The 22,662-nt window shown below is 46.2% G+C and overlaps 1 protein-coding gene across 13 annotated transcripts in view; it reads left to right on the plus strand.

The window, feature by feature from the left end:
- The window catches only part of CELF2 (CUGBP Elav-like family member 2), a 530,134-nt gene that overhangs the window by 342,241 nt on the left and 165,231 nt on the right, over nt 1–22,662 (plus strand). For 9 of the 13 annotated variants that reach the window (XM_049626816.1, XM_049626817.1, XM_049626809.1 and 6 more), the window contains one exon: nt 18,515–18,711. In XM_049626816.1, the coding sequence (XP_049482773.1) occupies nt 18,515–18,711 (197 nt within the window). Of the gene's footprint in view, nt 1–18,125; nt 18,344–18,514; nt 18,712–22,662 lie in introns of those variants that run through there. The other 4 variants (XM_049626815.1, XM_049626823.1, XM_049626819.1 and 1 more) reach the window with 4 other exon arrangements.

A 22,662-nucleotide genomic window follows, 5' to 3' on the forward strand; every position in this document is an offset into this window, starting at 1 on the left:
CTTTGTTAAGTAGGGTAAGCCTGTTAAAACGATTGAGCTCAGTGTTTCATAATCACGTGGCAATAGATGTGAGGCAAGTGAATTTCTCTTGCGTTGAATGTGGACTGTATTTACAGGAGTGTATATAATCACCGTTGACTGCTTTTATTGGGAGGAAACTGCTCTCATCATATCTATCTCCATGGCGTAGACCGGAGATCGCAAGCTACTGTGTCCCTTGAAAACTCGTTTTTACAAACACCTGACCACAAGTATGTAAAGTGGCCAAGCAGAGTCGTTCCCATTCCCTGAGCTCCCCACGTGGTGAGACTTCCTCCCTCTCAGCAGGGGCAGAGGTCACGTAAAGAAGGTTCTCCCCTGTGGAGAGCCACACATCAGAATGGCCATAGGCCTAATGGTGTCAGAGATAGTATACATATGTTAGATTAAAATAAAAGTTACACGAAAGGGGTTCTAGAGTGGAGCGAAAGGTATTCTAACCATCCTAAAGTCAGTATTTTTAGCTACAAAGAGAATCCTACGCTGGGATGCATCATCGTGCATCACTGATGCTTTGCCAGAGGTGGTCCGCAGGCTCGTTGGCACCATATAGAAAGGATGGACTTGCTTTTGCTGACTGGCTGGGATACGCAAAGTGTAAATAGTGGAAGTGAAATTTTGCCTGATTGCTTCTTTCTCCTGTCTTTAGCCAACAGAAATACAGGGCTGTGACTAAATGAAGCTGAGACTCATGGAGTGCTAGAGACATACATGAATCATAATAAAAGTCAAGGACAGTTGATACTTTGGCCGACTGGCAAAGTGACACGCCTTTTATATTTTGGGTCAGAATAACATTGTGTCCTTTCTAATTCTTGAGATGCTTGGCTTCCTAAAATGACCATCTTTATTTAGATTAAGGACCCATTTAGAGTAGTTTTAATAATGTATGGTTTCATACATAAGTGGTTCCATAATTTATTTCACCATTATTCTCTGTCAGGGTCTTGAATGTTGTTAATTAAGGAGAAAAAAAAAGAAAAAAGGACAGTATCTCCCTCCGGTCGGCCAAGTGAGTTGCCCTCGTTGTCGATTGTCGTCCCAAAAACAAACCAAAAACTACCCTTGGAGCCTGTCAATGATGTCCAGTTAGTGAATTACAAATTGCCTGAGCAAATAGCATTCCAGACTCACAGGTGAACTGCCTCCTAGCTAGAACCCATTTATCACAAGTAACCCATTTACCAGGGAACCTTCGACTGATTTACGCCCAACGCCTCCTTCGCACACCTAAATTATTAATGCCCATATTAAGGAGATCCCCTGCCTTCGTCACCTTTCCCCACACTGCTGAAGCCACCGATCTTTAGGTTCGATGTCCTGTAGATGAAAATTCCCAAAGAACACATCCTTGTCGTAAATGCTGTACATGTGACTGTAAGCCTCGTGGCCAAAGGGGGCGGGATTTCCAGAAGCAGTGTCTGAAGTAAACATGCAGGGTTTGCTCTTCCTGAGCATAGCTTCAGGACACATCTAGTGTTCTGTTCCTTCTAGATCTTCCCGCGCTTTATGCTCACAGTCCCTGTGTGCTGAGGTGCAAGGTTGCTAAGCTGTCCGCGGAGATCCTGATGTCTTACGTTTCTAGAGACACCTCTGCATGGGGGCCTCAAAAACAAACCGATCTCAAAGCACATGTGTAGTCATCGGTACGTGATTAGGAAGTGACCTCACCATCTTGGATTCTCCCCCGATAGGAAAGCGCTGTGTCCTCAGGTGTTCGCGCCTTCAGGTGCACTCTGTGGAGTCAGCTCATTGCCAGAATGAGTCATCCCAGCGACTTGGCGCTGTGAACTGTGTTCCTGATACTGTGGACACAGGAGCCCTCACACAGTTCTATTTCCCAGGGGAAGTGTGGTTTCCAGAATTGGTGCCATATGACCTTGGGAGGGGAATTAAAATCATTCTCATAGCGTTTTGGGTGGTGGTTTTTAAAATTCCTGTGTCATCCTGTCCCCGATGAGTTTTCAGCTTTCAGAGTCCATCGTGTTTCTCTTTGCTTGTTGTTTTTGGTAACAGAAGACACGAATCTCTCCAGGTAGTTTCGCTTTCCTTCCATCAGTCTTCTAGGAAAGCAAACAGCTCATGGTTTTCAAAGTAAGTCCAGAGCCAAAGGCAAGACCATAGGTATCACATGCTTTCCGTGGCTCAAAATCCTCATGCTTTTTTTTTTGGCATAGTTAGTGACTGCAGTACTATTTCTGTAATAAGTGTGTCCCATTTTCGTATAAGCACGATCCCTATCACCCCGGGTCCCGGAGGAATTTACGATCTATTCCACGTTATCTTGGAAAGACCTCTTTCATGGTAGTTTTTAATGGCTTGATACCTCTTCAGTTTTTTGAGTTGATTGTCCTTGTCACATTGTCTATAAAAACTAACACACAAAATTGGACAGCTGTTTGTGATACCTTTCAAAGCAGACGGTGGGGCTCTGCTGGTCACGGTGGGCACCTGTCCCCTGCCTGCATGTCATTTTAAGCTGGGCCGCCTGAATGTAGTCAAGCCTCTCAACGTTAAGCAACAATGAGAAGAAAACAAACAAACAAAAACCTAGGCAGCAATTTTTTTCCTGCTTTCACTTTTGAACTCACTGTTAAAGTTCTGCCGCTAAATTATAATCTCCTATTTATTTCCCATGCGTGTACCCTTCGTCTCTTCAAGGAGTCTATTTAGCAAATACTGTCAGTTCCGGAAAATTATGATCGTAATTTTGGTTGCCCCAGTTTAGAGCTATCGTTTTAATATTGAAGAACTATTGTAATATGCTTTGTGGTGTTGTTATTAAAGATAACAGTAATTATTTCAGTGATTTTTAAATACCAACAATAATCATTGCAGGTGACTTCCTAGTCTCAAGATTGGACTCTCCAAAGCCTTTTAAGATTGATGGGGAACTGTGAAAGGTTCTAACAGGAACAAAAGGAAATTAGGGGTGCTAGTCCAAAGTAAGCTTCTAAGAGGTTGAGGATATTTAACTGATTGGTCAAAGGCATGCTGTGGACAGTCTTTTTGTTTCCATGACCACAGATGCTTCCTCATCCAGTTTTTAGTACCATCGTGTTATGTTCCTTGATCCGCAACTGAAAAGTTTTCAGTCTCAAGCCCCGTAGTTCACGTTGTTATTAAATTTAAACATTATCACTTCCCCGTTGTATTCTCCAGATTCAGAAGTGGCCCTATGAAAGAATCCTTTTGCTAGCATCTTGGGTTTTATGTGCTCTTGAGTTACTTTTCCTTTCATACCTTTTCCGTGGGTGGGTTAACAGGAAGGGAAATGAGGGAGCATGAGAGCGTGTGATGATGCTGATGCTATAGGCTTTTATTGTTGTTACTGATAGTTTTTGGTTTGTTTTGTATGGTTTGTTTTGCTTGGAGATCATTCCTTACGGTCGAGGGACACGGAGAGGATTTTGAACCCTGGAGTCTTGTATTGGCGTCACTACTCCTACGCATGTACCATCATATATGCACAGGGGACACTGTGTGTGGCCACAGGCCATGGCGTGGGACCCCTGTGTCTGGAGATCCAGCTTAGCCACAAGAAAGCCAAAAGATCTTTATGTTTTGTGAGCTAAGGCTTCCGTGAAAAGGAAGTCCAAGGCTGTTTCGGTCAGGGAGGTAAGATTATTGGGACAGGCTGTTAGGAAAAGTAGTAAGGGCTTTCTCCTCCTAACCAGAGCATCTAGCCTGAGCCATTCATTCTCTGCCCACTTCCCCCTGGACCTCACTCTGTCATGCTAGATCTCGCAAAGCTAGGAGAGGTCCCCGCCTCTTGGAGCCTGGAGACAGCCCTCCTACACGGTACACCAGCCATATGGAGTTACCAGGGGGCCTTCTAAAGAGGAAAAGAAAATGCTTGATGGGGAAACAGTAAATTGTAACTTCTTCAAAAGCTGCACCACAAGTTTCTGCCATAGCACCACAGCCGGTTACAGTTCACGTCCTGAACCTTGGGTTTGACCCCGTTCATCTTCCTCCTGGAAAGTGGAGTGGAAGGAAGGGAGTCCAGAGTAGTAATGGTGTCCTTTGGACTGAATGTTTGTGTCTCCCCAAAATTCAAATGTTGAGACCTAATGCCCAGAGTGATGGTATCAAGAGACATATGGGGGCCTTTGGGAGATGATTAGGTCATGAGGGTGGAACCCTCCTAATGCGGTTAGTGCCCTTATAAAAGATAATGCCTTCACCCCTTTCACCACATGAGAACCCAGCAAAAACACAACCATCTATGAACCAGCAAGTGGGCTCTCATCAGCCCCCGAACCTGCCAGTGCATGGATCCTAGACTTAAAGCTTCCAGAACTGTGAATGATAGATACCTGTTGTCTATAAGCCACCCAGTTTATGGCATTTTTGTTAGAGCAGTCCAGACAGAGATACAATGGATAGAGGAGGGGTTGAACTGTTCCCAGGGTAGACTAGTGCAAATAGAGTTGCTTTGCCCCAGTCACGGAGTTACTTCAACAAGGACCAAACAAGGGCAGAATAGATATCTATATATTGTAATACTTTGTTCAAAACTTTGGCTGTTCGGTTGCCCTGAAACCATGAGAAACGTAAGGGCAGTGACGGTGTCCTACTCATCATTGTGTTGTGACATGCGGCGGTGCCTGGCACTCCATACACAGTTGTTAACTAAATGAAGGAAAACATGTGGTGCAATGAAAGAAGTCCTAGTGGATGCTGTGGCAAGGTCAGAGAGTCCTGAATCGTGAGCAGTTACCACGCACAGGTTGTCTTTTTGTCTCTGATTTGCAGGATGATCACCCTTTTAACACTTTCGGGTCTTGAAGGGCGTTCCTGACGAGAATATAAAAAAAAACGTGTTCCATGTCTGAATCATCTTTTCCAAACAAAAGGAAAGTTATTTTTCCTTCGGTTCCTTTTTATAAAATGTGTCCTTGAACGGAGCTGCCGTTCACACTTGCACAGTCTGAACCTGTATGTTCAAAATGCATCAAACTTACTTCAATCCGCCGTTGTCAATTTTTTTTGACCTGACCGAGCCTTCCTGGGAGAATTTTCAGTGGCCCGTGTTTGGCTGTAGGCTACTCGAGGGTGGTTTTGGATTCTGGATTCTAGCAATCTAATTATAGTCATCCAACAACCTGGAGAGAGGGGGAGGCGGCAGGCTCCATCCTGCTGCCATGAGGCTGCTTGTAGCATTTATTTCTCCGAAGCTCCCAATCTGCCGTGGTCAGACTTAGCGAGCTGAGCTCTTCGCTTCCAGAAACAAAAGAGATTCACCACCTTCGAAGAAAAAAGTTCCATCCATTACTGGGCGAAGTAAGGCATTTCTTCATGACAGCTAAAGCCACCTTGGGACCCATGACTGGTACCTAATTTTCCCAAGAAACCAGCAATTACTTTTTTTTTTTTCTCTCATTCAGATTGACCCACCAAATTTAAGCCACTCCAGGGGGGTCTCTCCCCTCTCCTCTTAAATATACATAGGTAGATATTTAATTTTTAATACTCTCTTCCAGATTTTTTGACAGGTTATACATATGCTAATGGAAATAAGCTTATTATTTGAAGCCCAGAGCTTCTTGTCACTGAAGCTTCATTAACACTGTTATCGCCACCTGACATTTATCTTATAATTTTCTAGAGCTGACTGTTGGGTCTCCATGGAAACCCAAATTGCAATTGAAACAAGTACAGTAATAAAGGCATCCACGGAGATTGACAGCATGCAAAGCCTGGTTACATTTGTTGATAGTAGCTTCAGTGGCTACAGCTAGAGAGGGGGAATGTGCACTTTGGGTGTTTAGAATTACCTCTCTGGCTTCACGAGTGTCCTACCTGACTCCCCGTATATGGCAAGTTTACCCTAACATTGTGGGTCCTGATGTTAGTAATTAGGTCGCTCATTTCTACTGGAATCATCTCAAGGCGTTGCGAATATTGGATGTGAAATTAGCCATGATCCTGTTTGGATCCAAAAGGAAATTCTTCCTGGATGATTCTGACCCAGCGAGATGTTGGTCAGGACTTAGGATGGATTTCTTTCCAGGCATGGGGGCAACCACTGACTTGTACTGCTTTCTCCCCCTTGATCTCAAGGAACCTGTGCTCTTTTAAGTTCATGACTTCACATCAATTTGGTTGATGCCTCAAAGCAAAGAGTCATGAGACTGGAGTGAGTCCAGAGTGAATTAATCTGAAATTAATTTGATTCTGAAAGACTCCATCTGGCTGTGTTTGGGAGAGGCAGTTAGACAGATACATAAACAAATGATCATCTGTATTCATTGTGCCAGATGTAGTGTCAAAAAATGAAGAAATGGCTTTAAAAAAAATCAGCTATGGGGAATTTTGATATAATGATATTCAGCCTCTTAGAATAACAGCTATTATAATTTAGCACATAATCCTATTTTCATTCTTATTTGTTTAGAGGGTTAGATCTGATGGTGTGTTTTTAAAGAAATAAGCAAATTAAATGTCAAAACCTATTTTAATTGGTGATTGAAGAGGCTAAATGGAATTTATGACATGCTGAGGGAGAGAAGGGGGTGTTAGAGATTTCTGAATCAAAGTGTGGTATTTGGTATTGATCTCTTCAGATGTGATGTCAGGACTCAAAAACTAGCCAAGCGGCATGCCATTTGGACTTTGCCCCTTGATACATGGTTTTGTAGCATGGCCACTGGTATTTTGTCTCATAGGGAGACATACCCATTGAGCTCCCATGCATACAATTCCGGAAGTCTTCACTGAGTAGTGATACAGACTTGGCCCTGTTTTTCCATTACTTTTACCAATGTCTTCAAGCAGACCATCAGAGAGGCGAACGTTGTGGATTGCTATCTAGGAATCCCATGCAATCTCCGTAGGGCCTCTTGTTGCCTTTTTTTTATGCTGGGACAGAAAGATTCTAGAAAATTCATGATTAGTGCCTTGAACGGTATCATAGGCACCTGTTATGGGCCTTTTATTTCCAATTTTCAAACCACAAACCTCATCTTTTGTGATGTCGTAAAGAGAAAGAATTAACGTTTACTTCTTAGTCAGTGAACAAACATAATTTACTTTAGAAAAACAAAATCCCCAAAGGGAGCAATTCCTCTCTCTCCCCAGACTCCCACCCACTTCCCTCACTTGTCCCAGCCCCAACGCAACAAGAACCATAATAGCAAGCTGGTAAAAATAGAGCAGATGACTGAGGAAAGTTAACCCCCAAAAGCCGAACCGTCTTGGCAGAACTGGTCGCTGCATCCAATGACAGCAAATTAGACGGTCCCCAAATCTTGAATGTTGATGCTCACGGTGTGTTAGAATGAGAGAGTAATGTCTCAGATACCTGGAGCCCCTGAGGGATGAGTCAGCCTTATTAGCCAAGTTTGCAGGAGAGTTGAAAGCGTATCCCGTAAGGCACAGGCTCTTTATTGTCTCATTTTGAAGGAATCCTTCTTAAGAGTGAATTACATATTTCCCTGCCTCCTTAAACATAGTTATTGAGCATAATTTTGACCCTTTCGATGAGACAAGATCACCATTATACAAATTAATTATTCTGCTGTGCTGCTGTCCTTGGGAACTCCTGGAGAATAGAATTCAGCCCCAGCTCAGAGCAGGCTTTCCACCGCTATGCCCCGTCAGAATCGCCTGTCTGTCGGCTGTCACCCCATGGGCCACCTACTGCAAACCCTCTCATTTGCTACTTCAGTCTCCTGTGGGTTTGAAAGGCAGATGATCAAGGCTGTGAAAAACCAACAGAAAGTATAAGAAATCTTTGAGGAATGGATTGAGAAGCTCCCCCAAAGGATTTAAAGGGCGTAAACATCAGGGCAGGAACTTTGTGACATACATTTTGACCACTCTGAGGTCCTTTCTGTCTTGATTCTCTTGCTGGCATTGCACGAACGTAGGAGTTTGAAGGCATTATTTAAAAAAAATACATCTGAATCAAATAAACTGTTACTCTACAGAAATACATGTCTTCCTTCACAAATGGATGCTGTTTGGTGATCTCAACTGTCATTAATATGACGTAATTAGATCCTATATATGCTGTCAGCTTTAGATTTTCCAGATCAGTGGAAGGAAACAGTGGCATCGCTGATGTCTGGTGCATTTATATAAAGCCTCACGCTGCTGGCTGCACCCCTCAGGCTGGCATTCATTTTAACCTGCACGTCTTGATTACACGTCATTTATGACCGAGGAAGGTAGGCCAAATGCAGGTTGAGGAGAGACCAGCCTGAGATTCAATTTTGCCATTGATAAATGATAAAATGAATAATGGATGGACAGATGATCAATATTTAACGGAAGGGTAGATAGAGTTCTAAGTACAAGGCCAAGGACAAAGGTCAGTGACATCTTTGTCCTTTCATCCAAAGTAGGAGACCCCCCTGAATGGATTTTGCAATGGTTTTATCACCAGAATAGCCAGAATCAGGACAGTGGCTCTGCTGGGGCAAGTGGACCCAGCGGGCATTTAGAGAAAAATAGGCATGAGTCGTTAACTCATTGGTAAATGGCGTATCGACCCTTAGATTCAATAGAGGATTGTCAGGTGGAATTGCCTGCTTCTTTATAATCATGGTTCCGCTCTGCATAGCACGTGACTTCAGTTTTACTACTTTAAAGACTTCTTCTCTATTAAATTGAGGATACACGGGCACTGTGTAGGTACCATACTCACCTTCCAAATGAAACCCTCCCTGAATGTTTATTCAGAATTGTACCCCTTCCCCCACACTCCCTATCTCCATCCTCTGCTTTATTTTTCTCCATTGAGATCATCTCTAATCTCTTGGAAGAACTTGCTTATTTTGCCATTTTATGCCCCCTTGTAGAAATAAGCTCCACAAAAGGCAGTTTTACCTCCTTGTATTCACCGCTGTCTCTCCAGCACCTTGAATAATGCCTGGATCGTGGGGTCACTTTATAAATACCCATTGAATTAATGATGGAGCAAGACATCGCTGTCATCGAGGACTCCACAGTCTCACTGTGCACCTGCCTGGGGGCTCAGTTAATTATCGTTTCTGTAGGTTCAGCTGTGAGAGAAGGAAGGAAGGTCTGGGCGGGCAGGCGATCAGCCTGCTGGTCTGTGGAAGACGTTCTTCCTGATCCCAGATTTGGGGCAGGGTGGGAGGCAGTCGGAGCCGGTGAGAAAAACAGGGAAGTCGAACATGAAACCAAACTGGAGGCAAAGCCGACAGGAAAGGATTCTTGTTAGATGTGCTGAGGTCGAGGTGGTGCCGAGAGCTTTCTGTTGGCCGCGGCCGTGGGAGAGCAAATGGGGGGGTTGAGTGGACCCAGGAGGGAAGGGATCCCCCCACACGTGGCTGGGAGTGGCAGGGAGCCTCGCGGGACTTAGTGCAGAGTGCTGGCAAAGAGAGTAAGCACAGGGCCCCCCACCCCACGGCACTGCGAGTGCAGGTGGTGGACAGGGCTGTGCCATGCAGCCTGAGGGCGCAGTGCAGTGGTGGCCGTCCCAGCCTTGGGTCCCTCGGCGTGGCTCAGTCCCCGGTGTCAAAATGCAAGCTCCGTGGGAGGCAGGGGCACCGGGCCTGCGCTCTGCCAAGTGTTAGTCTCCTTTTCTAGCCTTCTGTCTTTGAATCTCATCGCCGACTCCATGAAACGGTATGCACGCCTCCTCTTCCTTCCCCTCTGATTTTGTTTATATTCCCTTTAAAGCTTTGACCACAGGGATGAAGCGTCGTTTGGAATGCCGCGTGGCGGTCCCCACGGCCAGATCAATCACTTGTTGCGGGCTTACCGCAGCCCCTCATGTACGGACGGCTCTCTTCTGGGCATTGGCGCTCTGTATTTTGATCTCACGTCGTGCACTCTCTTTTCATTGGCCCGGAGCGGCTCCGGGGCATAAGCGACCCATTTTTCAACTCTCTCCTTCAAGCCTAGCACGGTGCCTGACATAAAGCAAGCCTTCCGTAACTGTGTAATTTGCAGGAGAGAAACAGATTTTTGTGGGAGAGTAAACTTGAGGTGGGTTTGACGTCAACCTGCCAAGGACAGCCGTCCGCTTTCACCACCGGTGTGTTTTCAAGCGAGTGGCCAGTGTTGTCAGTCCGCCCTGGTAGCTCCCTCTTGCTGCACAGGTAACTCCTGGAAAAATGTCGTCACCAGTGGCGGAAGCAGGAGTTACTGGTCTCAAGAGGCGTGGGGGATAGGACCGAGGGACAGGGCACCAGACAGGGTGCCCCTTATTTACATCGTTTGCTGCCAGCAGGTGAATATGGGGGACACTCTAGGTGAAAATTAGCGTTCAGTGTGGGGGGGTTCCCCCACATTGGTCTTCACTTCTTGATGATTCCCATTTCATTTACTCGATGGCACCAAACCAGTGTTTTCCCATCATCTAGAAGGACCACGTACAGTTGCTTGCCCAAGCAGACAGGTGCATTCTGCACCACTGAGCCAGGGGCAGGTGAATCCGACCAGGAGGGCACCTGGAGGGGGCGTGCACCCAGAGCCAGGGTGCCCCCCCCTCCGTTTTCTCATCTACAAAGTGGGAGCAGTAATCCTGACCTCAGCCTTGGGGTGGGGGGACAATTAATTAATGTGAACTCCTGGAGGACTTTGAAAATGTGAAGCCCGATATAAATCTTATATGTGACTATTATTTCCCTGTTGCCATTTCTAAAAGTTCATCTAAAAAACCTCTCCCTATGCAAATGCCTCCTGCTCCTGTCTGAAGTCCACTGAACTAGTTCTGATAAATCACTGAACGAAGTGAGTTCCTGGGCAGGGGCCATCCAGAGCCGATGCCTCACTGCCTTCCCAGCAAGGGTTATTGTATGTTCAGACTCCAGGTACCCCCTGGATGCCTCCAAATTTACTTCTTTGTGGGGGTTTTCCAGCTATCTGCTTTTTACTAGCAGTCGAGAGAAGATAATAAGGTTTCCCTTTTACTCGGTGAGTCCAGATGCCTGTGTCGTGTGGCCTTTCCTGCAGGAATCATTTCCTACGAGCCAGGCTTACATTTCACCCTGGTAAACAAACGGATCACTTTGAGACCTCCGTCCAAATATAATCCAGCCTTCATTCCAGCAATCCAGAGGGAGGATGCCTATCACAGGGGTCATCTGTGAATGAAATTGATGTGCTACATGTTCTTAATAAAGTATGTATTTTTTCACCTTGTCAAAGCACAGGGATAAACATAATACATGTATATGTACTCACAGGGAACTTGAACTTTGTTCTAGAGGAACACAAACTAACTTACTTTACAATTGGACCATTTAGAGAAAGGCTTTGTCCTCTTCAGCCACTTAGGGTATTGTGTGTTCCAGTTAATATGCTGCGAATTCACCAGCCAACCTTCAGATGTCTCACTTCAGAGATTTGGGGTCCCATCCTGTACTTGGTGTGGCCTGGGCACACAAAGTTTTGGTGGCAAATGGTAACAGTACCTTCCAGGTAAATACAAGAATGTCATTGGTTTCATCCTATTAGTGAGACAACAGATACCCAGAGTTTTGCGAAGTTTACCAAAACCATTCAGCAACTCAGAATCCCGATACAATTAAGATATAGCTGCAGGGCGCCAGGGTGGCTCAGTCAGTTAAGCATCCAACTCCGGCTCACGTCCTGATCTCACGGTTCATGGGTTCGAACCCCACATCGGGCTCTGTGCTGACAGCTCAGAGCCTGGAGCCTGCTTCAGATTCTGTGTCTCCCTCTCTCTCTTTACCCCTCCCTCCCTCTCTTGTGCTCTGTCTCTCAAATATAAATAAACATTAAAAAAAAAAAAGTAGCTGTGTCAGTCCAATGGCAAAGGTGCTCCTTTGAAAGGCAACTGTAGAAGATGGAGGTTTTCTTCATGGTAACCCTGAAACGGTGCATTTGCAGAAGGACATGAAATTGCCAGAACTTGAGGTTTTAGGACAGCTGATTCCTTTCCCCAAAGTGAGAGGCTGGGAAGGTTTAGAATAGAGGATTGTGCCTTCTGAACATGGCCGCGTCCACATCTCCACTGGGTCGAACACAATGCAGTGTAGGAAACTGTTGCTGCTGGACTCTGGCTGCCACATTGCCAGTCAATGGAGGAGAGAATTCCGTTTTAAAATTACTAAGCAACAACAGCATGGACAATGTAGAAGATCTTTGGTAGTACTGACTTCCATGACCATCCTGTAGCCCATGCCCACCGGAAGGCACCAGGCTCGTGGCCAGCTTCCTTCTGCCTTTGCCTTGTGCAGCTCAGTCTTGGACAATTTCCTGTGATCACCAAAAAGCCTTTTCTTCATGTGCTATTACTTAAGTACAAGTGATAAACACACACACACACACACACACACACACACACACACACACACCACGATTCCTGAGCCCTTTGAAAGAGCAGCCTGTCAGCTGACTGAAATGATGGGACCACAGTTGGGATATTAGGAAAAATTGGAGCAAATTAAGAGAGATGATGCTCTGGTAGCAGCCCCGTCTGAGCCTGCAGGCTGCTGTGCACAGTGTCGGTGACACCTTGTCAGCTCCCCAGCCTGTGCCTTAGTCACCTGTGAGCCCCAGGGGACTGCATCAGACACAGATGGGGAATCACCCCCAGGCTTTAGGCAGCTGGTCATATTGCCTAAATTATCTTCTCCATACATCATCATCCGGGCCCAACCCACAGTCGCAGACTTACAGAAATGAAGAGCCAGATGAGAACTATTTCTCTTTGTTTTTCAACTGAGGAAACTGAGGCACAGGCTAGGTCCATAGTTTATTGGAATCCTACAGTTACATTCACGCTGAGCCGGGACGAGAACCCAGGACCATCCGGCCCACCAGCCTACAGACTTGCTATCAGGTGCCCCCGGCATTGGTGTCATTTTCCTGGCCCCTTATTCTGGTTTTCCCAAAACCTCCTGAGGAGATAATATTTTAGTAATCTCAACTCTACTTAGTTTTTTTAAGTGTATTTGCAGTTAGAGGTATTTAATTACAGATAAAGTTAAAAATTGTTTGTCAGCTGCGATAATTTCAGGTGTAGCCACTTGTAACCATTGGCTACCATGTTGGATTGTGCAGTTACAGAGCATTTCCACCATGGTCCAGAGTTGGGCAGTGTGGACACAAGACATTCTAAAAAAAAAAAAAGACCAAAAAACCAAAATAAGATGGATAAAAAGGATAGGAATAGTAAGATTGTTGATAAACCCTCAGGGAAATTAGCTGTCTTTACACAAAATTTGTCCAAGACAAGGCATCCCTTTTGTGTTGTTTTGGGGTTGATCTATATCCTGAAGGGGGCATTTTATGTCTTCTCTTTTTTTCAGCACTGATACAATTGCTTACAGCTCCTTATCTCTTCTTATACTCATTTTGTAAGTTTGTCATTCTTCCTTTCCTATAGATTAAAGGAGATAGAGTGCAGAAAGTTGCTTTCCAAGCCACAAGATGAAAGAATAGGACTATCAATTCTTTTGTTACCACTCTCTAGAAGGAAACTTGCAATTCACTGGACCATATAAAAGCTTATTGTCTTGGAGTTAATGACAATAATATGTCGAATGAATTATTATAATTTTTGTAATATTTTACTGCTTAGAGGAACCTCAGAAGATTTTGCATATCCTCTGTTGATCTAGTTTTCTTTACGCAAAAATAGAGTAGGGAAGTAGGTCAGTGCCTGTGCTAAAAGCAAAAAGCAAGTACTCTCATTTTTTCCCCCCAAACATCATTATATTTTCATCTTGGCTCTGAGACTGATACCACCAATGCCCGCTGGCTTGGTGCTCTCTAACTCGTGGTCCGATTCCATATGGCATCTGTCCTAGAGGAGCCTTACATTTGGCTCCTTGCCGAGAGCAAAAGCAGAATTGGCGTCCAGCGTCTTGTAGTTTGTAGGTGAGGTGCCAACAGAGATCCGTGTGGTTCTGTCGAGGGCCTGAAAGTGGCCACGGAGTCTACAGGAAGCCTCACCCTAGAGCAGCCCTGTTTATGGAATACTAAGCAACCACAGGTGGTCTTTACGTCTGTGTCCAGGCTCTGCACAGACCTCTTCTCTGGGGTGGGACATCGGATAAAGCCACTCTGTCTTCGACTTGCAGTTGCGTCATTTGCACAACGGGGATGAAAATGTCAGCTTTGCGGGGCTGTGGCGGTATTTTATGTCACGTACCTGGCAAAGTTTTCTGGCCGAGAGTAAGCTCTCGATAAACATTTGAATTTGCAGTTAATTCCTGCATTGTCCTGGGTGCTAAGGATGTCTAGGGAATACACAGAAGTGAGCTAGTCTGATTTCCTAAGCCCCAGGTCAGATTCTAGGAAATAGAAGATCCTCCTGAGGTTTGTGTTATCTGCTCCCGTAATTACCCCTATGTGAAGAGTGCCCAGGCTCTCCGTGGCCTCTGGCAAGTACCCCCGAAAGTTTAACTGTTGGACACATAATTTCTGGCTTCCTTAGAGGTGTCAACACGTTCAGCCTCATGAGGACAAAAGAAGTCAGTAAGTCTCTGACTTCTAAGAATGAGCGTCAGCCAAAAGAAAGCTGGGAGTCCAAAGGAGGAAGAGCTAAAGGGGGGCCTGGGAGGGCTCAGTGGGTTGAGCATCTGACTTCAGCTCAGGTCATGATCTCACCGTCTGTGAGTTCGAGCCCCACATCAGGCTCTGTGCTGACAGCTCAGAGCCTGGAGCCTGCTTCGGATTCTGTGTCTTCCTCTCACTCTGTCCCTCTCCTGCTCATGCGCACGCTCTCTCTCTCTCGCTCTCTCTCTCTCTCTCTCTCAAAATAAATAAACATTTTTTTTAAAGTCCAGATAAACAAAGGAGGAGGAGCTTGCGTGCGTTCGAGCCAAGTTAACCAGTCTGTGGTAGTACCGTTAGGATCCAGGTGTGGAATCCAGCAACATGGGGTCTGTGGGGCTAGGACCACCTGTCCTGCACACAAGCGTTTGATTGAGAAGCTCTGCTCTTGCAGCGGTTCGTAGGATAACTAGTCATTATTAGATTGACTTCCATGCTTTTCATGCTCTTAGCATTTGATGGTGATCTTTGGAACAGTTGTTTGCAAAATGGCAAGTAGTTGAGAAATGATGTGTAGATGTGTCTGAGAGGCGTTCATGGAAGTGACCCTGTGGTGATAGAGAGGAAGCGGGTGTGGAGATGGAGACATTAAGTTATTATTGAGAAAATGCGGCTTTTAACATAGTCTTAATGGACTGTCAAGTTCTGCCCTTGGCCCCCTCCTTTTCACAGATGGTTGAAAGGTGTGTGTGTGTGTGTGTGTGTGTGTGTGTGTGTGTGTGTGTGTGTTGCCTTTTATTCGGCAGTATGATTCCAGGGACCTAATGGGATTTGCTCTTGGCCTTGTCTTCTCTGAGATTTACCCTGAGCCGTTCACTCTCAGCCCACGGGAGACCTGACACAGTGTTTGGCCACATGATGGATTAGAAATATTTTGTGCTCTGGAGTCCACTGGGCCTAGGTTTGAATTCTCCTCTCACAATATGTAAGCCAGTAATCTTAGGAAAGGAACTTCTTCAATACTTGCATCTAGAAAATACTACTTTCTGATAGGATTGTTATAGAGATTACTAATAATGAAAGCAAAGACCCTGACACCATACCTGGCATGTAAATCCTCACTAAAAGATACATTATTATTATTATTATTTAGGGTAGGAATTGTGTTTGAGTCTCTGCTAAAAAAAAAAAAAATGGAATGGAAAAGAAGGCTTGTAATGGTCGCTCACTCTAGTGTATCACAAGTGCAAAGAAGAAGAGACTTAAAGGCAGAAAAAGCTAACACTTCGGAGACACTTACTGTGGACCGTGTTCTGTAATGAACACCTGATTCTGTGAGGTGACGTCCGTTGCTCCCATTTTACAGATGAAGAGTTGAAGGCCCAGAGTTAGGAAGTGCTGGTGCGAGGATTCAGAGCCCGTGCCCTGAGCCCTGACAGCCCGCCGCCTCAGGATGATCAGAGCTCTGAAGGCATCCCTGCAGGACGGCTGATAGGAGAAGGGTTATAAATACGCACTTACCCATATAAAGAGCAAAGGCGTAAGGTACAGGCCCTCTTGTCCGCTTCCCTCCCTTTATGTGCCTCCGTGAGTATTTTTGGAGGAAATGAAAATGGCTCCTCATTGGGAGGGCACTTACGGAATGCTTGCTCTAGCCTAACTCTAGACATTAGGACTAATATCCCGGCGCCTAACTCCTCCGTTGTATTCACCGTGCTCTTGACAGACAGGATGCAACAGCCCCATTTTGGGAACTTCCGTTCCCTGTTAGCTGAGACCTGTGGCAATGCCTTCCTCTTTTCATCCTAGCTGATTGTCAGCAGCGGTAACCACAGCCCTTCCTGTCCCAGCACTACATCTTACCACACTCTCGTCCTTCAACGAGCTGTGAGCACCATATTCTGTTCTGCACCATGTTCTGGGGCCTCGCCACCTCCAGTGAGCCGATCCACCTCCCTCCCCCTGGGGTTACGGTGCCGACTGAATTCTCAGAGGGTGATTTGTAAAGTATAGGTGCCCAGGAACAAGATAAACGATCAACCTCTAATATAAACGACCATTACATTGCACCTAAATTGTTGAAAGAAGATTTTGCGCTCAATATTTTATTCAGCAGAACATTTTTTTGTAACAATAAGGTTGATTAGAGAAAGCTCTGAAAAGTGCTTCAAGTTAGTCTGATTGTTTGTCTCAAGGATTAAAAAAAAAAATTAAGTGGTAAAATAGAGGGAATAAGAAGAAGTAGAAATTGAAGCCAGGACCCTAGTGAAGAGTCTTTGCCATCATTTTCCTCTCGGGATTAAATTAAATTCAGGATTCGCGCTTTCCACAGCCTTTTTGTTTGTTTTTTAGCCATCAGGGGTGGGGGGGTCTTTTTTATCCAGGGCTCCGGACTAGCCTAGGTCCACAGCAGATTTAAGGTACACTGGTAGTCTTGGATTGTTTGCTTTAACCTAATAAGAAACCCTGCTTGAGATCCTCGACTGTCTTCTAAATTATTACCCCCAAGCCACCCTGAAATGACACCTGCCATTTGCACTGAGGTTTTCGCCCATGTGGCCCGTTTGACCTTTCTGCCTCCTGGGCTGGGGGCTGGCGGACCCTCACGGACATGGCTCTGCAGGTACTTCGTCCGGCGGCTGTGCACTTGTTTGGGCGCGTTTTATTTTCACAGGATGAGATGCTAAACCAAGGGCACAGTACTGCAAATGAAGGCTGCTTAGAGCATTCAGCCTTGTCACTTGGCAGGGTAGGTGGGTTTAGCCTGCAAGGAGGAGGGTGGTAGATGAAGGAGGTAGGGGATTTTGCTTTATTATTTACTGCAGCTCAAATAGGGATCCAGATACAAAATGAATGCCTTCATCATCGTATTACATGATGTTGACTAGAATTGCAGAATTCTAAACAAGCATTCTTTCTTCCAAATGAGGGTTTTGGAAAACAGCATTAAAGAAGATTGATATGTAAAAGCTTATGGTCTTGCTCTTTGTATCAGCCCCAAATATTTACTGAAGCTAGGAGAAGAAAAGGCAGACTTTCCTCTTTTCTCTCCCAAACGTGTGATTGTTTAGAACTCAAGTGCAACATCTGGAAGTCAGATATACAGAGAGCAATTTATGGAGTGTGAAAGATTTGAAATATTCAGTGTCCTTTAGTGGGAACTCAACTTTCTGGGGCTGCATTCCCCCCCCCCCCCCCCCCAGCACAAAGCAGGCATTTCTGAGATCGCTTTTGCCTCTCTGAATTAAACCCTTTGTGCCTGGATCCCATAAACAATGTGCTTTTTAAATGGGAGCCCCCTCCCCGCCCCGGCCCTTTTCTCCAGTGTGGGCAGCCAATCAGCTGCGCCCAGCCGCATTGCTGGAGCACTTTCCATTCTGAGCAGCAACAACGTACTAATTTGATGCACACATGGATGCCTCGCGCACTCTGCAAATTCATCACCAGCATCTTGCATTAGTCATCTGATGGGCTGCCAAGTGTTTCATTTTCTTTTCATGTGACTTTATTATTACCACCTCTCTCCTCTCTTCCAAAAACCTCCAAAAGGCGGGGCCGGAGGGAGGGCGGGGGGGGGGGGGGGGGACGGAGGGGGAGAATCCAGCAGAAATCCAGCCCTGCCCTTCTTTGCACACGAGAGCCAATGTGGGGCTGATAACGCTGCGGATGCGTTGGTGGCAGCCTTGCAGAGCGAGACCTGCACTTAACTTGCAGCTGCCTCCCGAGCCGGGCTTCAAGATGTCCACGCCCCGGGTGACAGCCGGCGGGGCGCTGCCCTGTGCTCGGGCGGCGATGCTGAACAGCAGCCTGCAGTGAGAGCCCGCAGCCGCTGCCGCTGCCGCCGCGGAGCAACCTAATGGTGCCTGTGCTTTGTTTTAGTTCATCAAATTTCTCCGACTCATTAGGCACTTTGCCCGTGCTCCTCTTCCTCCTCCTTCCGCCTCCCCGCCCCCACCCCCACCCCCATTTTTTTTCTTCCTGTCCCTCACCGTGCAGCCCTAACTCTGGCTCCCGGTTCCCTTTTTGACAGTAACGGCACAGCCAACAAGATGAACGGCGCTTTGGATCACTCAGACCAACCAGACCCAGATGCCATTAAGATGTTTGTCGGACAAATCCCCCGGTCTTGGTCAGAAAAGGAGCTGAAAGAACTTTTTGAGCCTTACGGAGCCGTCTACCAGATCAACGTCCTCCGGGACCGGAGTCAGAACCCTCCCCAGAGTAAAGGTACAGACCGTGGGGAACGCACGCGGTGGGGAGGGGGCAGGGCGCGCGGTGGGGGGCAGGGTGCACGGTCAGGGGCACCGGGGGCGCGGGGCCGGCGGGGCTGCCCTGCGCCCGCGGGAGGGAGGATCGCGAGGGGGAGCAAGCCGCCGCCGCCGCCGCCCGGGTGCTCCGGCCAGGCGGGCTCCTCCCCGCCCGCCCGCCGGACAGGTGGACCGAGCCTGCCCGGGACGCGGGAGGGAGGAGCGGCGGGAGGGAGGAGCGGTGGGAGCCCGCGGCCGCGCCTCTGTGCAGGCGCGTGATTGCTCTCCCGAGGTCACTTTCTAGGCAGCGCAGGCTCCTCTGGGGTGGAGTAGCTGCCTCTCTAAGGAACCGTGTTTCTCAGCCTTGCGTTTCCTAAGCGAACTCTTTCTACCCCTGCCTTCCCGTTACTGCCTGTGCAATTACGATGGCATTTTACTTTTCCGTAGCCTGTGGGGACCCTGAAATGCCTTCGGAACAGTTGCTGTAATACCACTGGGGTCAGGAATAAAGGGTACACTTTTAAGGGGGACATCAATTCTTGGGGTTTAAACGGGGATCATTGAGTGAAATGTGCCTTTTCGGGCGGGAAGAAGCACCCTAGCGGCCTGAAATAGTTAGCACACCTTCAAAACGCTTGTGGTTTCCGCCCTTACCAGTGGTAGGATTCAAGTGTATACAACCTGGTGGTTTTTACTGCCTCCATTTTAAGACGAGGGTGATGGGGGGCGGGGGGTGTCAGTTGTGAAAATAGAGACGAGAAACCTCTTTACCGGGTGGTTGAAGCTTCTGTGTTTTGGGGTCCTCCCCTGTAAGCTCCATGCAAACTAAATTTAAAATACCTTCTCCGCTGCTCCCTTTTGGTCTTTGTCGATGTTTTAACCTGGCTTTAGTATTTTTGTTCTTTCTCTGTTCTTGATTTCTTGGGCTGTCGAACTAGGGCCCCTCTGTCTTTCAGTAGATCTTGCTCTTTCTTTTTCTCTGCACCTTGGAATTTCTGTCTGCCCTATTATTTTGTTTCTGTGTCGCCTCTCATGAGAGGTCCTGCAAACTCATTGTGTGGCTCGTATGTATACTTTAGTTGAACCCGTGAATGTTAGCACACACTTTTCTGAGCCTCTTTCTTACTGTGAAGGTGAAGGGACAGGACTAAATAATCATTAAGACTGATGCTCTGTGACTCTGAGAAATGCTGGGCCATCTCTTGTTCTCTGTAGTTGCTGAGGTCTGATAGCACGTTCGGAAACCTTTGAAAGAATGTTAAGGCCAATACTCGTTTTATAAAGCCGAGCAGACGTGCCTTCAGATTAAGTTCCTAAGACTCCTGTTCTCTGTCTCAGACCATGTAACACCAAGGGTGTTTTCAAAATAACTTAGGGGGAATTTTCTCACCACAAATTTGGTTGTCCCATTATTAGAAAAAATATCAAATATCTGAAATTCGATAGGAGTTAAGACATCACAGACGGGCGATGTTGAGATGTTTGTGGATCATATTTCCAAATTATTTACCCACATGTGTCCCAAATGTAGAAGACTAGAATTTGTTTTCATAATTAATTTCTATAGTATCCTACTGAGGAAAGAAACTTCAGTGCACCAGACTGGAGCAGAGAGTCACCAGAAGGGCCATCCCACCATCTAGAACGGCACCCGCAGAAAACTAGGCCGGGGCAGTAAACTAGTCTTTTAGAACAGTAACCATGAGTTCATCCTTGTCCAGGAAAATGTGCCTCCAGATTTCAGTTTCTCAGCATTTTTCAGAATGACCTTTGACATAGTGATCAAACCTCATTTACTATTGTCTGATTACTTGCATTTTAGCTTTCACACATGTCTTGCCTTAGCCAAAAAGACCTTCTTTCCATCAAGAAAGTATGCATGGTCTAGTTTTTCTTCCATTTTCTCTTTTCCTCAGTGTTCCTCTGAGCACTGTCTTGAAGAGGCTACATTTGAGACTATACATTTTGTTAACTTCATTCACTATGTCTTGCAACTAACTTCCTTTAAATAGTTTGCATAAGCCCAGAGTCTTGGAGGGAGGAGGAGACGCGATGAAGGAGCAAACTTTTTTAAGCACATACGCTATGCACCAGGCCCTGTTTTAGGAGTTCTTTCATTTCCTTCTTGCCAAAATCCTGAAAGTAGGCGCTGTTCATCACGTTTTACAGATGAGAACATCGAGGCTCTGTAAAAAAAAAAAAAAAAAAAAAAAAAAAAAAAAAAAAAAAAGAAGCAAAACTCATTTGACCCAGCTAGTAAGTAGCAGAGTAGGAATTTGGGCACAGTCCGTCTTCATGTACTTGACCTCCATGTGTTCACTTCACTCAGATGAGGCCTCAAACCAACCTTGTTCTGTTCCATTTCAGGGTGTGGGCCAGGGGCCTTCTCCTTTACCTAAATGCTCCCCCGAATGAAAGGAGGGAATTCTGCCCTTTACGAACAAGGTTTATTTGGTTCCTGCCTTTGTGTTTATTTAGTTTCGATGCTCATGGGTTTAGGTTGTACATCATTCCCATTCTATCATGGGATAGAAGTTACAGATGAAGGGGCGCCTGGGTGGCTCAGTCGGTTAAGCGTCCAACTTCGGCTCAGGTCATGATCTCACGGTTCGTGGGTTCGAGTCCCGTGTCGGGCTCTGTGCTGCCGGCTCGGATCCTGGAGCCTGCTTCTGACTCTGTGTCTCCCTCTCTCTCTGCCCCTCCCCTGCTCACGCTCTGTCTCTCAAAAATAAATAAAAATTTTTTTTTTTTACATTTACAGATGAAATCATTCAGATCTTACCTTTGGAAATATAGGTCATTTCCCATTACTGTGAACTCCAAGGCTCACATCAAATATTGCTTGAAGTATGTGGACTGTCAGCCGAAGCTTGAAAGGATTTTTGTTATACAGATACCTCTGTTTTAACAGTATTTGTAGTGATGGGATTTGAGCTGTATAATGACATTCCCCTCTGAGGATTACAGCCCTTAGCCGCTTCCATATAGAGAGCAACCACCACCACTTTTCCACCCATGCCTGTGTGCGCCCTATGGTATTTTCCTGTGCACACGTACAGTAGGACCTCACATTTACATCGGTCCTGTTAGCAGAGTATAGTTGTCGTGTGTTCCCGGGCTGATGTCACATCCTCAGAAATCAGAATTTTGGAGCTCTGTCTGAACACAGTCTAAGTAGGGCTTTTGGAGTGGCCATGATTCATTGCCTCAATGACATTGATAGTTCCAAGGACAGAGACAAAATCCGGTTATTCCGTAATCCAGGTGAATTAGGTTTTTCTCTCGCTTTGCACCTGATGTTTTGTTTAAGTCTCAAGGCATAAAAACTTTGTTTTTGTTTTTTGGGTTTTTTGTTTTGTTTTGTTTTGTTTTAATCATCCTTTAAGAATTAGAGCCTAAGCTGTTCGTGCCTTCTCCCTATTAGCATATGTGTTGACTAGGCAAAGTCCGCAAGCTGCGGAAGCTGGCTGTCCTACCTACTAGGACTCATGGAGAAGATGTTTTATTCAGTAGTTACCGGTCAAGTCTGTGGGTGCTGAGACATACCCCCCAGTAGTTAAGAGCGTCGGTTTTGAAGTCAGACAAGCCAAAATTCAATTTCTGGCTCGACCACTTCCTGGGTGTCGGCCTTGTGCATGTTTCTTAATCTCATCTGAGGGTGGAGACTGTCCAGTAGGGTCACCCAGATGAAGTTACATGCTTTGTTTGCCCAGAGCTGGGAGATAGTAGGAGCTTGTGTGGTGATGGTTACTGTTATAATTGCTATTATCATCACTGTCCCCAAGAACTTGAAATCTAATAGGGACAGTGAGGCCAGTGCACAGGTAATGGAACTATTGAAGACCACGGGATAAGGGCAGGAAGGGGAGGAGCCTATCTGAACTCTGGAAGTTCAGTGTTGCGGGGGGGGGGGGGGGGGGGGGGGGGGGGG

This window comes from Panthera uncia, chromosome B4, assembly GCF_023721935.1.
Source record: "Panthera uncia isolate 11264 chromosome B4, Puncia_PCG_1.0, whole genome shotgun sequence".
In the NCBI taxonomy this organism is placed as follows: Eukaryota; Metazoa; Chordata; class Mammalia; order Carnivora; family Felidae; genus Panthera; species Panthera uncia.